Below are 16,421 nucleotides of genomic sequence, written 5' to 3'. Positions count from 1 at the left end.
TATTATTATTATTATTATTATTATTATTATTATTATTATTATTATTATTATTATATAAGATATTCATATTTCTTCTCCAAGCACATTTTCTGAATTTTTTAAATCATTTTTGAATTACTGACGTCAGAGTAAAAAACTAAAAACGCCATTTTACTATATTTGGCCCATGGTTTCATAATAATCCTATTTTGTCCCAAAAATTTTACTTCACATACCAATTTTCAACAATTTGGATACAACATTTACTGAAATATCGTAGATTTATCTAAATTGACATTTTTTTACAATTTAAACGCTTTTATAATTAAGCCTTTTTCTTTAATCATCACTTATATATATCCAATGTAAAGGAAAACAAATGTTTATTCCGAAATAAATAACATAGTTTGGTTCGCCTTACATTCCCACAGATTTCTAGCAATAGGACCGAAAGGTCCTGGAAAACATGAATTTTGCCTATATCTCGAAAACTATTTTTTTTGAAATTAAATGGATTCATATTCTGGTTTAGCGGCCTCAAATTCATCTAAAAAGTAGTGTTACTATATATTAGTTGCGTTTTTACAGCTTTTATTTAACTTGGTCATCCCGCGGAAATCGCGGAAATTTCCAATCGATTTTAAACTAACTTCCCGACAAGTTAGAGACTTGAAATTTTCAGCAAGTTCCAATCACGATGACAATGCAATTTAAAATATAAATGAATTCCCTATATGGTCCAGGGGTCTTGATTCAACTTTCTCNTGCGTTTTTACAGCTTTTATTTAACTTGGTCATCCCGCGGAAATCGCGGAAATTTCCAATCGATTTTAAACTAACTTCCCGACAAGTTAGAGACTTGAAATTTTCAGCAAGTTCCAATCACGATGACAATGCAATTTAAAATATAAATGAATTCCCTATATGATCCAGGGGTCTTGATTCAACTTTCTGATTTTTATACCCGAGCGCCCTGCACCTACGACCATACTTATACCTTTTCACTATCACACTTACCTTTACTTACTAAGTAGTGTTTGCCACAATATGGATCGCAAAGTACAGGGGGTAAAATAATAATTGTCGCACAGGTGTTTTGGAAAATAAAAGGGTCTTTTATAGCAGGGATTCTTAAACTTTTAAGATGGTGGAACCCTTACTAAACACCTTTCATTTTATGAAACCCCACATTAAATTACTAAAAATCAAAGGCAGTGCAATTTAAATATGGATAAAAACTTTTTCTACAAATACTATACATACCCTAAATTTTAATATGAAGAATGAAATTGTTTCATTGTTATCAAATAATTATTGTATAAAATAGCAGTTCGATATGTCTAAAGCTGCATGCGCATTTCTGGGGTAGCATCCAATTTCGACATGAATTTGTTTTTTGTATATGTGTAAGCTGAAACCCCTGTTGACAGAGTACGTTGTGACAGAAGGAAGCGAAGTTAATTAAGGTGGTCCTTTTAGCGACTTCATATTTACTCTTAACACTAACCCAAAACTCTTTCAGAGACACAGATTCAAATATGTGTTTCAATGTCGAAGTACTCTGGAGATCTATGAATGCTGCGTAAATGGATTTTGTACCAAACCGATATTACTACTACCATCCGAAAAATAATCTGACTAAGATTTCAGGTGATTTACCAAGTGCCTAGTTATGACATTTCATATTTCATTTGGCAATTCATCGCGTTCCTTATAGAAAGTTGTATATAACCCTTTGGCAACAGCGGCCAGCAACACATGCCGGTTAGTAAAATAAAAAAGCTAGCAAGCGTAAACTCAACTCTCTTATGTAGGTATAGCACTCAGTACGGCAATCATACCAACTACGAGTACATATGTATACTTGAAAATAGATAATTGCGTCTCGGGCAAGCTGTTTATAGAACTTTTCTTTTTGTGCGCTGCTCAAACCGGCCGCGGAGTTTATTAAAAGTGTTTTTTTGATAACTTTCTAAATATTTTAATTTAATTTTATTAATTAGTTTTAAAATTTTAATCCTTATTTGTATTTGCCGGCTTGGGGAGATAAGTACGTGTTTTTTCAGGTGTTTTTTTTCTTACACTTTGTATAAAAGAAAGAAAAAAAACTATATAGGGTTGCTCGAATTAATGGCCTCTTAGTCACCAGTTCCGAGTTGTTTACGTATCTCAGTCGTTGTCGTAAAGCTCAACTAACGGAAGCCCCAAGAAGCCTGCAGCCTCAATGGGGTCGGTCCACAGGGACAAAGGCGTTAGCAGTGTCGGGTTTTCCGGGCATACGAAGAGATGTTTCGCATCGTAGGGTGTCCGCATGCCGGACACTTATTTGCCACATCTACGTCTAATATGCTCAGGTATGTGTTTAACCTGCTGCAGTACCCAGAGCGAAGTTGGGCCATTGTGGTTCTAGCCTCCCGAGGCAGATGAAGCTCCGTCTCGTCGATGTCCGGTGGTTGTGTGCCTAGAACGGCATTCGCACGTCTTGAGTCTACCTAACTCGAGACTGACTCCCTGTGAATGCCGGTCAAGGCCTGCCGATAAGCTGACGGGTCCCGAGGTTGTTTAATGAACCTCTGGACTTCGTCCGTCAGTTCGTATAGTTGCCTTCTGACATGCCTTGGCGAGGGCTCCTCTGCAAGCAAGTGTCTGTTCGAGTGTCCACGTCTTGGGCTTCCTACTAAGAATTGCTTGCAGAGCTTTCGGTTGTGCTCCTTTATGGTCAGCATTTTCACCTCGTTATGCAGGTGGTATTCTGGCGATATCAGAGGACATCCTGTCGCTGTCCGAAGTGCAGTGTTTTGCATCGTCTGCAACTTCAGCAGTCATGACAAAGATGGGACTTATCTGAATCTGAGAAAAATCGTACCCTTCGAAGACGTTCAGAAAATCATTGTAAATATCAATTTTCCATTAATAAGCTTCAGTAGGTACTAAAATATCGCTGTTTTCGTATTTGCTGAAAACTACCGTTATATGGGTAGTGGGCGTGGTTACAGTCCGATTTCGCCTATTTTCAATATCAGCCTAGCTTGGGTAAGGGGCAATCTACACACCAAATTTCGTTGAGATATCTCAATTTTTGCTCGAATTATCGTGTACACGGACGGACAGACAGACATGGCTTAATCGACTTCTCTTTTCACTCTGATCATTTATGTATAAATTTTTCTATATCTATTTCGGTTCGTGNTAATCTGACTAAGATTTCAGGTGATTTACCAAGTGCCTAGTTATGACATTTCATATTTCATTTGGCAATTCATCGCGTTCCTTATAGAAAGTTGTATATAACCCTTTGGCAACAGCGGCCAGCAACACATGCCGGTTAGTAAAATAAAAAAGCTAGCAAGCGTAAACTCAACTCTCTTATGTAGGTATAGCACTCAGTACGGCAATCATACCAACTACGAGTACATATGTATACTTGAAAATAGATAATTGCGTCTCGGGCAAGCTGTTTATAGAACTTTTCTTTTTGTGCGCTGCTCAAACCGGCCGCGGAGTTTATTAAAAGTGTTTTTTTGATAACTTTCTAAATATTTTAATTTAATTTTATTAATTAGTTTTAAAATTTTAATCCTTATTTGTATTTGCCGGCTTGGGGAGATAAGTACGTGTTTTTTCAGGTGTTTTTTTTCTTACACTTTGTATAAAAGAAAGAAAAAAAACTATATAGGGTTGCTCGAATTAATGGCCTCTTAGTCACCAGTTCCGAGTTGTTTACGTATCTCAGTCGTTGTCGTAAAGCTCAACTAACGGAAGCCCCAAGAAGCCTGCAGCCTCAATGGGGTCGGTCCACAGGGACAAAGGCGTTAGCAGTGTCGGGTTTTCCGGGCATACGAAGAGATGTTTCGCATCGTAGGGTGTCCGCATGCCGGACACTTATTTGCCACATCTACGTCTAATATGCTCAGGTATGTGTTTAACCTGCTGCAGTACCCAGAGCGAAGTTGGGCCATTGTGGTTCTAGCCTCCCGAGGCAGATGAAGCTCCGTCTCGTCGATGTCCGGTGGTTGTGTGCCTAGAACGGCATTCGCACGTCTTGAGTCTACCTAACTCGAGACTGACTCCCTGTGAATGCCGGTCAAGGCCTGCCGATAAGCTGACGGGTCCCGAGGTTGTTTAATGAACCTCTGGACTTCGTCCGTCAGTTCGTATAGTTGCCTTCTGACATGCCTTGGCGAGGGCTCCTCTGCAAGCAAGTGTCTGTTCGAGTGTCCACGTCTTGGGCTTCCTACTAAGAATTGCTTGCAGAGCTTTCGGTTGTGCTCCTTTATGGTCAGCATTTTCACCTCGTTATGCAGGTGGTATTCTGGCGATATCAGAGGACATCCTGTCGTTGTCTTAATCGACTTCTCTTTTCACTCTGATCATTTATGTATAAATTTTTCTATATCTATTTCGGTTCGTGTTTGCTGTTACAAACAACCGTTATGTGAACAAAGTTATAATACCCTTGAGCACAAGTGCACAATTCAAATAAAAGTATTCACACTTTCAAATTGTGGATTTTTTTTAATTTTATTTTCTGTCTTTATTTGAAAGTTTATTTTTCGATTGCCAGATGAATTACATTTATAAATGGAATAGCAGCATGATTCTCTCACGGCTCTCTTTGCACTTAGAAATCAAAAATCTGTAGTTCTCCAAAATTCTAAGTGAAGTTATTTTTTGGGTAACTACATACATGGGCTGCTCATTTGCCAGATATACAATTTTCAAGTGAAGTCAAGTATAAGTCTTGCATAACTGAGCTTTTAGACGAACAGCTGATAGAAATTTTGTTTACATTCAAAAGTATAAAACTGAAAACGTAAGAAAACAAATCCCGAAGTCTTATCCTGATACAGTTCACTGCCTAAACGAATAATTACTTACTTCTTACAAGTTCAATTAGTCGCATTTTACTATTTTAACTTCCAAACCATCAAATTCAATTTATGGATTTGCGTAAATTCCAACCAGCTGTTTTTCATCAGCGGTTTTCTTGTTGGCAAATTGCTGTTGGCAAATATTTTTCCAGCAGAAACTAGCAGCCTTCCCTCAAAATGAAATGTAATTTTTCTCTCAATTTCCCCAACTTTGCAAGTTTTTAGCATACGCGAACACAAAAAGCTGATAGTTTTTATAACTTTCAATAATTATCAGGTACTCGAATGCAAATAATTGTGAACGGTGTTTTGACTTTACGAATTTCATTGTAGAGTACCTACAAAGACTCACAGTTATACCCCAGTAAAAGAATTATATGTGCAAAATGATTTTCCTCATTTTAGCTCTATGAAAGAAGAGTACAACTTTTTTCTGTAAATAAATACATAAATGTAAACAAATGTTTTCAATGAAACCTCGATCCCTTTTTGTCGTATATACGATAATTGCGGGAACTTAAAAAACTTGATATTGGGTGACAGGTAACAAGATCAACGGAAATAAGGTCAATTGACTTTATTTCCCACCCTGGTGCGAAATAAAGTCAATTGACATTATTACCTTTTCAAAATCGAAATAAAGTCAACAAAAATTTGGAATTAAAGTCATTGACGCTATTTCCTCATTCAAATGGAAATAGCGTCAACAATACTTAAAGTATGTCAATTCATAGAATAAAATGTTGTTCTTACAATAAACATTGCCCCGTAAGTGTTGTTTTTTAATAGATGAAAAAGGTTATTGCCAAATTCTCAGTGTGGTGCTATTAATCCACACACAATCATGAACTACCACCAATTAATTTTATTAAACAATTTACATTTACGAATATAGTAAAAACACGATGCGAAAAACCAAACGCAAAACGCAGCTGGAATACGAGAAATATTTGAAGAAAGAGTATAGAAATAATCCAGAATTTGCAAAACATGTTTCTTTTCCACAAAAATAAAGCGAACGCTATTAAATTGAAGAAACAGTCCATGTCCAAAAACCCCGGAGGAACACTGAAAGAATTCTGTGTTGAAAATTAGCATATTTTGAACGAATTCGGAATGTCTAAAGTGGAAAAGAAACCACCCTTTCTATAAGGAACCAATTATAGAAAAGGAATTTTCTTACACTGTATTCATGTCTCCGCCAGAAATTTGTGACATCATTTAAAAGCAGCTAAGGAGAACGACGACATTATTTATTAGATGGCACATTCAACAAGCCAATGTTCCAATAACTTACAAATATAAATATGTGAAATATCGAGGGCTTAAATTCATTAATGCCCTCTATCTGCAATTTGCACAAAAACTGATTTGTGATTTTAGAAACCATCTGGGACTTATTACCTGTCATCACTGATATATTACTTCTGATTTCCAATTTATAATAGTGTAAATTCTTCTGTTAAGCGTTATATAAGGTAGCATTAATATCACCGATGACAGTTAAATCTTAGGTGGATTTTTATATCAGATATGCAGGAAGGGGGTATTATTGAATATAAGTCCTCGATATGTTAAATATATAAAAATTGTATTTCAACGTATACAAAAAATAAACCTACCTGCGATACAGCACTGAGGGAGAGGGGGAAGGGGGGCCGCGGTGTAGCGTGACGTGGTGTGGCGCGCGGACGCCGGCCGCCGCGAAGCTAAGCAAATTTAATGTTTGAAAGAGCAATAATGTCAATGGATTTTATTTCGCTTTTAAAAAGGTAATAATGTCAATTGACTTTATTTCGAAATTTTTTAGTTTTTCCAACTCCTGAATAAATAAATATTTCAAATCATAAATTAACATTTGTTTATTTTGAATTTCTTTGACATTAGAAGCATTTCGAGAGAGAAAACTAAAAATGCTAGCAAACGTAAAAAAAACCCAATGGCGGACGAATAGAGCGTCGGTTTTACCTTAAAATATTTGTATCATGGTTCCATGAATTTTGAATTCGAGAAAAAATATTTTTTTTATCGAAATCTTTTCTATCCCCCTCTCAAGTGCTTATTTTAATATATAAAAACCCAGTGTCGCTATGTTCGTTTACGCTAATATCCGAAACCGCTTAACCGATTTCAACGAAATTTTGTGGGTGTATATTGTTAGTTCCAACTTAAAAGATAGGATAGTTGTGAACCCGAGAAAAGCATTTTTTCTATGCTTCTCACATCGTGCTTATCTAATACTAGCAGAGCACCCGACGTCGCTAACATGCATACTACTATTTGTTGCTTCTGCTCAAAAGGTGCATGCAGGAAAGTTCACTATGTGCGTTACGTATATAGAAAACTAGCAGAGTATCCGACGTCGTTCGGGGTAAACAAATCAAAATATAAAACAGTAATACAAATATTCAGTTCAGCATGATTTAAAGTAGACAAACCATTTTCTCTGTTTACATTAAGGCATCCTTTTGAGCCATACTTTTAGCTCTATCCTGCTTTAACTAATATATATTGATCATCACTTGTACTACAAATCTTGTTCCATTAGTAATATTAGGTGGACTAAGGTAACGATCAAATTTTTAAATTAAAATTATTCTACTAAGGTACATTCCGTTTAGCTGCCTATTCGATTAGCTGTTTTGAATGAACCTTTTTCGTTTAACAGCATCGCGAGATTAAAAAACGATTTAATCTTTCCATTTCAAACTAATCTAAAGACGGTAAGGTTTCAAAAAAGAAACACGCCCAGAGTTTTAAATATCCGAGTTATCTAATAGATGAATACATATATGTATATCCCCCTTTTACAAACTCATTTATATATACTTTACTCTGAACGCCTCCCATAGATACCTGTGTCTGAATACCAAATTTCAAGTCCATGTGACTTATGGTTTCCAATTTATGGCTGATACGCCTACGGGATGTTCCACGCCCCCTTTTATACACTCATTCATATACCTTCGTATAAGCGACTACCATAGATATATCTGCATACCAAATTTAAATTTGATGTGACTTATGGTTTTGAAGTTATAGCTGATAAGAATTTCCACGCCTATGGAATTAGCCACGCCATCTTTTACAAACTTATTTATATTTATCTTTTTATAAGCACCTACCATTGATATGTCTGCATACCAAATTTAAATTTGATGTGACTTATGGTTTTGAAGTTATAGCTGATAAGAATTTCCACGCCTATGGAATTAGCCACGCCATCTTTTACAAACTTATTTATATTTATCTTTTTATAAGCACCTACCATAGCTATACCTGCATACCAAATTTCAATTTCGTGCGACTTATGGTTCCGAGGTTATACCTCCTAACTATAAGCACCTACCATTGATATGTCTGCATATTAAATTTCAAGATCGAAGGACTTATGGTTCCGAAGTTATAGATGATAAAAAGGTTCACGCCTATGGGATGCGCCACGTTCCCTTTTACAAACTCAATTATATAGACCTTATTATAAGCACCTACCAAATGTGTATATAATTGCATACCAAATTTCAAGTTGATGCGACATATGGTTCCGAAGTTATAGCTGATAAACATTTCAACGAATATGGGATATGCTACGCCCCTTTCACAAACTCGTTTATATATACCCTCCTATAAACACCTACCATTGATATGTCTGCATACAAAATTTCAAGTTCGTGGGACTTATGGTTACGAAGTTATAGCTGATAAAGGATTCGACGCCTATAGGATGCGCGACGCTCCCTTTTACAAACTCATTTATATATATCCTCATATAAGCACCTACTATTGATATGTCTTCATACCAAATTTCAAGTTCATGGGGTTTATGGTTCCGAAGTTATAGCTGATAAAATATTCCACGCCTATGGGATGTGCCTCGCCCCTTTTACAAACTCGTTTATATATGCCCTCGTATAAGCACCTACCATTGATATGTCTGCATACCAAATTTCAAGTTCGTGGGAGTTACGGTGCGAAGTTATGGCTGATAACAAATTCCACGCCTATGGGATGTGCTACGCCCCTTCTTACAAACTCGTTTATATATACCATCGTATAAGCACCTACCATTGATATGTCTGCATACCAAATTTCAAGTCAGGTGGGCTTATGGTTCCGAAGTTATAGCTGATTAAAAATTCCACGCCTGCGGGATGTGCCACGCCCCTTTTATAAACTCATTCTTATACCTTCCTATAAGCGACTACAATAGATATGTATGTCTGCATACCAAATTTTAATTTCATGTGACTTATGGTTTTGAAGATATAGCTGATAAAAAATTTCACGCCTATGGAATGTGCCACACCCATTTTCAACAAACACAATTATACATATATACCCGCCAAAGGTGTTGCGGTTTTCTTCCATAAACAAATAAATTGAGTTTATTCATTATATTGAAGCCAATGCGAGAAAAAAATTTTAAAAAATCAACGGTAACTTTTAGCCACTTAAAACTTGCACATTATCAGACTAAAATTGATTGGGCTATAAAACTGCCATTGACATCTCTGCATACCAAGTTTCAAGTTCATGTGACTTATGGTCTGGAAGTTATGGCTGATTAAAAATTTCACGCCTATGGAATGTGCCACGCCCCTTCTACAAACTCATTTATATATATGTACCTTCGTATAAGCACCTACCACGTATATGTCTGCTTACCAGNTATGCCCTCGTATAAGCACCTACCATTGATATGTCTGCATACCAAATTTCAAGTTCGTGGGAGTTACGGTGCGAAGTTATGGCTGATAACAAATTCCACGCCTATGGGATGTGCTACGCCCCTTCTTACAAACTCGTTTATATATACCATCGTATAAGCACCTACCATTGATATGTCTGCATACCAAATTTCAAGTTCGTGGGAGTTACGGTGCGAAGTTATGGCTGATAAAAAATTCCACGCCTATGGGATGTGCTACGCCCCTTCTTACAAACTCGTTTATATATGCCCTCGTATAAGCACCTACCACGTATATGTCTGCTTACCAGATTTCAAGTTCGTGTGACTTATGGTTCCGAAGTTATAGCTGATAAAAATTCCACGCCTATGGGATGTGCCACGCCCATTTTCAACAAACACAATTATACATATATACCCGCCAAAGGTGTTGCGGTTTTCTTCCATAAACAAATAAATTGAGTTTATTCATTATGATTTATTTTGGAACGAATTTCCGTCATCCCTTGTCAAGTTTGGTTTGCAGACAAACCGGTTTCGGCGTTGTGCCATCTTCAGTGTCATTTTCGTTCATTATTCATTATATTGAAGCCAATGCGAGAAAAAAATTCTAAAAAATCAACGGTAACTTTTAGCCACTTAAAACTTGCACATTATCAGACTAAAATTGATTGGGCTATAAAACTGCCATTGACATCTCTGCATACCAAGTTTCAAGTTCATGTGACTTATGGTCTGGAAGTTATGGCTGATTAAAAATTTCACGCCTATGGAATGTGCCACGCCCCTTCTACAAACTCATTTATATATATGTACCTTCGTATAAGCACCTACCACGTATATGTCTGCTTACCAGATTTCAAGTTCGTGTGACTTATGGTTCCGAAGTTTTAGCTGATAAAAAATTCCACGCCTATGGGATGTGCCACGCCCCCTTTTGTAAACTCGTTTATATATACCCTCCTATAAGCACCTACCATTGATATGTCTGCATACCAAATTTCAAGTGTGTGGGACTTATGGTTCCGAAGTTATAGCTGATAAAAATTCCACGCCTATGGGATGTGCCACGCCCATTTTCAACAAACACAATTATACATATATACCCGCCAAAGGTGTTGCGGTTTTCTTCCATAAACAAATAAATTGAGTTTATTCATTATGATTTATTTTGGAACGAATTTCCGTCATCCCTTGTCAAGTTTGGTTTGCAGACAAACCGGTTTCGGCGTTGTGCCATCTTCAGTGTCATTTTCGTTCATTATTCATTATATTGAAGCCAATGCGAGAAAAAAATTCTAAAAAATCAACGGTAACTTTTAGCCACTTAAAACTTGCACATTATCAGACTAAAATTGATTGGGCTATAAAACTGTGTACTCAGAAAAATTCTAATACTTCCAAGAAAATAGTTTGAAATTTAGGTGAAAATTTGTTGCACTTTTTTGTAGTTTTCTACAAATTGTTAATATTAGGTATATATGGAGTTTGTATGAGAATGAACTATGTTTTAATTGAAAATTCTTAAAAATAAATAAATACACATAAGTGGCACACAATATCACTTTGAAATGGCGTGCTATAGATATGACCGATACTGTACATACATACATACTTTCACAAATGTTTGGTAGATATACAAATCTCGTGTGACGGTGTTAGTGGTCGAACTCTTCCTAAACGGCTTGACCGATCCTCATGAAATTTTTTGTGTATATATGGTAGGTATGAGAATCGGATGTAAAGTATATTTCATGCCGCTAGGTGTAGGGGGCGTGGCACCTCCCATACAAACCGAATTTTTCATATTGCATATCTCTGGAAGTGTTCATGGTAGACTACTCGCATATGGTATGGAGATATATGAAAACAATTGCATTGTCATGGAGAAAAATTGCGGTTGTTGGAAAAAGGGGCGTTGCACCTCCCACACAAACCGAATTTTTCGTAAAATTCATGGAAGTGGTCTCGAACATGGTATGGAGATATATGAAAGCAATCGCATACTCATGGAGAAAAATTGTGTTTATCGTAAAAAATCAAATTTTTCATACTGCTTAACTTTGGAAAGTTGTCATGGTAGATTACTCGAACATGGTGAGAGATATATGAAAACAAGCGCATACTCATGGAGAAAAATTGCGGTTATTGGAAAAGGGGGTAGATTACTCAAAAATGGTATAGAGATATATGAAATGAATCCCATACTCTTAGAGAAAATTGGGGCTATTTGAAAAGGGGGCGTGGCACCTGTCAAACGCACTGAAACTATTACGTATCTTTGTATTTCGGTACAGTTTTGCTAGGTTATTTAAGACGGCAATAGAAATATGCCCTCTGACAACCACCAAACCCTAATATTAGAAGATAAATGCGTCACTGAAAATCATGAACGTGAACTGTTGGTGAAAATGTTAGACCAAAATGTTTCAATACAAAAAAAATATTTTGGGCGGGACGAAGTTAGCCGGGACTGCTAGTGTATTTATAAAGATTTTTATATTCTTTTGATAGAGTAAATGAATACAATTATTGGGGAAAAAACATCAAATATCTAGTATTGGGTTTTTATTTAGCTAATTGAAGATCGAGTATCGCACATATAATTTTTTTCTGGGTACGTTGTACCAAAAATTGAAAATATACGCCATGCAGCTGTTTGCAACAGCGGATATTTTCAATCTGGTACTTGTTATTCAAGCAATTGCAAAGTATTCGTAGCTCCGTTCCGAAAATTGATATGCTGTAATCCGATCGTAACTATCAGCGGCGCTGCCAGCTAAAAAAAAGTAGAATACAAAGGATTCAGTGGCCGATGCACTTTTGTCCCAGGAGGAAGAACACCTAACAGTTGCATTAATATACAAAGGAGATTGATAGGAGATTGTTCTGTTAGCTTAAATGATAAAATGTAAGCTCCCTCCTTTTAAGGGCCTCCATTTCACTAGATATTGACCTGCTTTAATTCTTGGAACGATTTCCCAAAATTCTAGCACATTCTCTTAGCTCCTTTTACAAAGCCTCGACCAATGCCCGGCCTTTTGTTCAGGCATTCCACCAGTTTTTCGTATTGCGAACCATTTGTTGTGATCTTCGATCTGATAATTTTATAAACATTTAATAATATTTTTTTTTTTCTATTCACACTTCAACTTACATACAAACTTTTGCGTTTACACTCCTTATTTTATTGATATTATAAAACAATTTGTTTCGCTCCTCCACGAGTGGCTATTCGTACAAAATTTCCGACAAATACATAAAAATGACAGCTACGTCGGATTCAGGCATACCAACATTACGAATTTCGAAGATGGCCTACGAATTTCGAAATTACGATACGAAAACGCGGATTACAGCAAACCAATTTTACGATTCGTAGCAAAATCGAATCTACGACGGATTACAGCATAGGGGTGTATATGTTGCATTTCCAGGGCCTTATCTTCTTTTAATTCCGAAAGCTCCAACTCTTCGCTTTTCTTAAGAAGTAGTATTTCGGATATCGTTATTTCATCCTCAATTATGTTACATAAAAAAGGGTTTATAACGTATGCAAACGTACATTTAAATAATTTCAAATCGGCAAATTTTTTTCAAAATCTGCTTTTAAATCATGTGCAATATTTTTTTCTAGCCTGGAAAATGATGAAATATTCTTTTTTTTGAGGTCATGAATAAAAAAACGTAGTTTAGCTTCGAAACTTAAAATAATTTGCGGCAAATCAAAATCAAAAACAAATTGCAGTGACAAATTCAAGTTTTGCAAATGTTCCATTATCTTGGTAGAGAACATTAAGTCAGAAAGCCAATTTTCATTCTCCAATTGCGGGTCATGTTCCGATCTCAATTTGCGTATGTGTATATAAACAAGACCAAATAAAACAACAATACAACGGAAAAGAATGTCCAGCAAAGAAGCTTGTATTTTGAAAAGTTAAAAGAGCCAAAACGTACAAAGCAAAGAGAAAGTAAAAAGAGCCGCACTTTGCTAAGCAAAGAGCCGGATTTGGCTCAAAGAGCCGCGTTTGCCCACCGTTGGTATATTGCGCAGAAGCATGGACAATGACAACATCCGATGAGGCGGCTCTTGGGGTATTCGAGAGCAGCGTTGCCATTTTAGCCGTTTTCCGGCTAGATTTAGCCGGTTTTGATAGCAACTAGCCGGAGAAAATTCGATCTAGCCGGCAGCCGATTTGTTAGCCGGTTTGTAAAAAAAAGTTAGCCGTTTTTAGCCGATTTTACTATTTGCCTAATTTTCAGGTGCAAAAAGTAAACAAGTTGTTCGAAAGCAATAATGCAGACCCAATGAAGATTTTTAATGAACTCAATGTTTTACTTTCGCATCTATGCTCCCTAGTGGTTATTAGCGCGGACACATTTGATCCTATATGCTCCCCGTTGGAACCATACCTTGCTCCATTTCCTCAGTTTTATCACAGTTTTGAAGAGTATTTAAAAACAAAAGTAAGCACAAACGCTTTTGACCACGAAGCCGAGAAAATAATTCGAGAAAATGGTCGCTATTTTATTATCACTTTAATAAAGGAATTACGCCTACGCCTCCCTACAAATATTGCCACACTAAAAAAAATTGACTTTTTTCGGTTGGAAATGCATTAAGAGTAATTAAACCAAAAGTATTTGTTCAACTACAGCAACAAAAACACAAATATAATGCCGACGAAATAACATCCATAGAGATGCAATGGCAACGGTTAACGTTACATACCTGGAGTAATTTAGACTCAACTGTAAAATTTTGGGCCGAAGTTTATCAATTTCGAAATGCTCTAGGAGAAAACCCTTTTGCTGACCTTTGCAACCTAGTTTTTAGTTTTCTTGTTTTGCCTATAAGTAATGCAGAAGTAGAGCGAATATTTAGTTCAATGAATATAATAAAAACTAAGCAAAGAAATCCAATGTGCGTTAAAACGTTAAACGCTATTTTATATATAAGATACGGTTTAAAACGTGAAGAAAAATGCTGCCATAATTTTACTGTAGATGACGATCTCTTAAAATTAATGAATTCAGGTGATATATACAATAGTGATTCATTTGATGATGAGGAATATACACTCGATATAAATTAATGGTGTTAACTAGTCTTTCGTTTCTTGCGATTTATTTAAATAAAGCATGTGAATTTTCACTAAAACATTTTAGCCGTTTTTAGCCGCTTTTTTTTGCCAATCTAGCCGGTCGGCCCAAAAAGTTCTGGCAACACTGTTCGAGAGTAAGATTTTGCGGAAGATTTACGGGCCTTTACGCGTTGGCCACGGCGAGTACCGCACACGATGTAATGATGAAATGTATGAGCTTTACAACGCCATAGACATAATGCGGCGAATTAAAATACAGCGCCTCCGCTGGGTTGGCCATGTCGTTCGAATGGACTCCGACGCTCCGGCTCTGAAAGTATTCAACTCGGAACTCGCAGGTGGTAGCAGAGGAGGAGGGAGGCCACCACAGCGATGAAAATACCAAGTGGAGAAGGACTTGGATTCACTTGGCATTTCCAATTGGCGTCAGTTGGCACAGAAGAGAAACGACTGGCGTGCTTTGTTGAACTCGGCCAAAACCGCTTAAGCGGTTACAGTGAGGAAGAAGAAGATTCAGTCGCTTTATTTTTTGCAACAAAAAGGCTTTATTCTTAAACGCATTAAGGCGAAGCATCAGTCTCTTTTATTTCTAACGTATGACTCATATCAATATCCAATATGCGCAACCATAACGAAATACCAATTTTCAATAAAGTTGCGCAAATTCAATACTTTTATCTCTTATGTTTGAGAAATAAAAGAGACTGATGCTTTGCATTAATGCGTTTAAGAAGACAGCCAAAACAAGCGGTGCAAAACAACTGATTGGGAGTTCAACTGAGTCAACCAGGGTTGCACTTGATGACAAACTGGGGTTTAAAATTGACCGTTTAGGCTTGTTGGCTTTACCCGAGTAGTAAAAAGCATCAGCATGGTGAATACAGGTTTTATCTTTTTTACTTACCCGCAATTTGCGATGTATATCGCGATAGCCTATGCGTATGACGTCACGACTATTTGGAAGTAACAGTACGTTACGCATTTCCAAAGCACTTCGTCCTGCTGAACCCTCGTACAATGCTATAAGCACACTCATCAGTGCCGTGGGAGAAAATGCAAAATTATTCCTGTTGAGTATCGAATGATAATGAAGGATGCGATAGGCCAAAGCGTTGCTAAGATCAGCCATAAGATTCGCTGGTGACAGATTTACGGAGTCCAGATGGCTTGGTAGTTGCTCTGCTGGGGGCAGTGGTAGCGGTTGATGAAAATTGTTGTGGCGAAAAGCATTATGATCGACATGTATGATGTGTGCATTAGCCACCCGTAAAACTGACAAAACGATGATTGATGACGTCCACAAATTCCAGTGAATATTTAACTTACGATCAATTGTAAACATGATGTAGAAGTAATAACCCCGTCAGAATGGGTACTTGTACGTCAATAACAGAAAAGTATGTGAATGAAGTGGCGTACGTAACGTAGGGATATGCCACAATGAAGGTGTTGTGTCTGCAAATAATAATCAGCTGGTCCTTACACAACTCAATTTTGCAGATACAATAGCTTTCACTGTACAATAGATAACGTCACTCTTTTTTACTAATACATTCACACTTCTCTTGGTGTCTTCGTCACGGTCTCTGGCTTTTCAAAGACAATTAATACATATTCACAATTATCTTGTCTTGTATAAGCGCAAGGTTATACAACTGTCAGCATTGTCGGACTTATGCCTCAGTTATGCATACTTGGCATTGCATGAGAATTGCCACTTGAGGAATCTGTGAAATGAGCTTTGCGTGTTAGCTGTTACCCAACGCACAGCATTACATA

At 36.9% G+C, this 16,421-nt stretch overlaps 1 protein-coding gene across 1 annotated transcript in view; it reads right to left on the bottom strand.

Moving 5' to 3' along the window:
- Spn85F (Serpin 85F) overlaps positions 1-16,001 on the bottom strand; it is a gene marked incomplete at its 3' end in the record, with an annotated part of 71,642 nt that extends 55,641 nt beyond the window's left edge. The window contains exon 1 of the mRNA XM_017616959.1: positions 15,547-16,001. Within this exon, the coding sequence (XP_017472448.1) occupies positions 15,547-15,984 (438 nt within the window). The remainder of the gene's footprint in view (positions 1-15,546) is intronic.
- Positions 16,002-16,421: the final 420 nt, after the last annotated feature.

Source organism: Rhagoletis zephyria, unplaced genomic scaffold (assembly GCF_001687245.7).
Source record: "Rhagoletis zephyria isolate East Lansing unplaced genomic scaffold, Rhagoletis_zephyria_1.1 Rzeph_scaffold_01308, whole genome shotgun sequence".
In the NCBI taxonomy this organism is placed as follows: domain Eukaryota; kingdom Metazoa; phylum Arthropoda; class Insecta; order Diptera; family Tephritidae; genus Rhagoletis; species Rhagoletis zephyria.
This window is presented reverse-complemented; position numbering and strand designations above follow the sequence as displayed.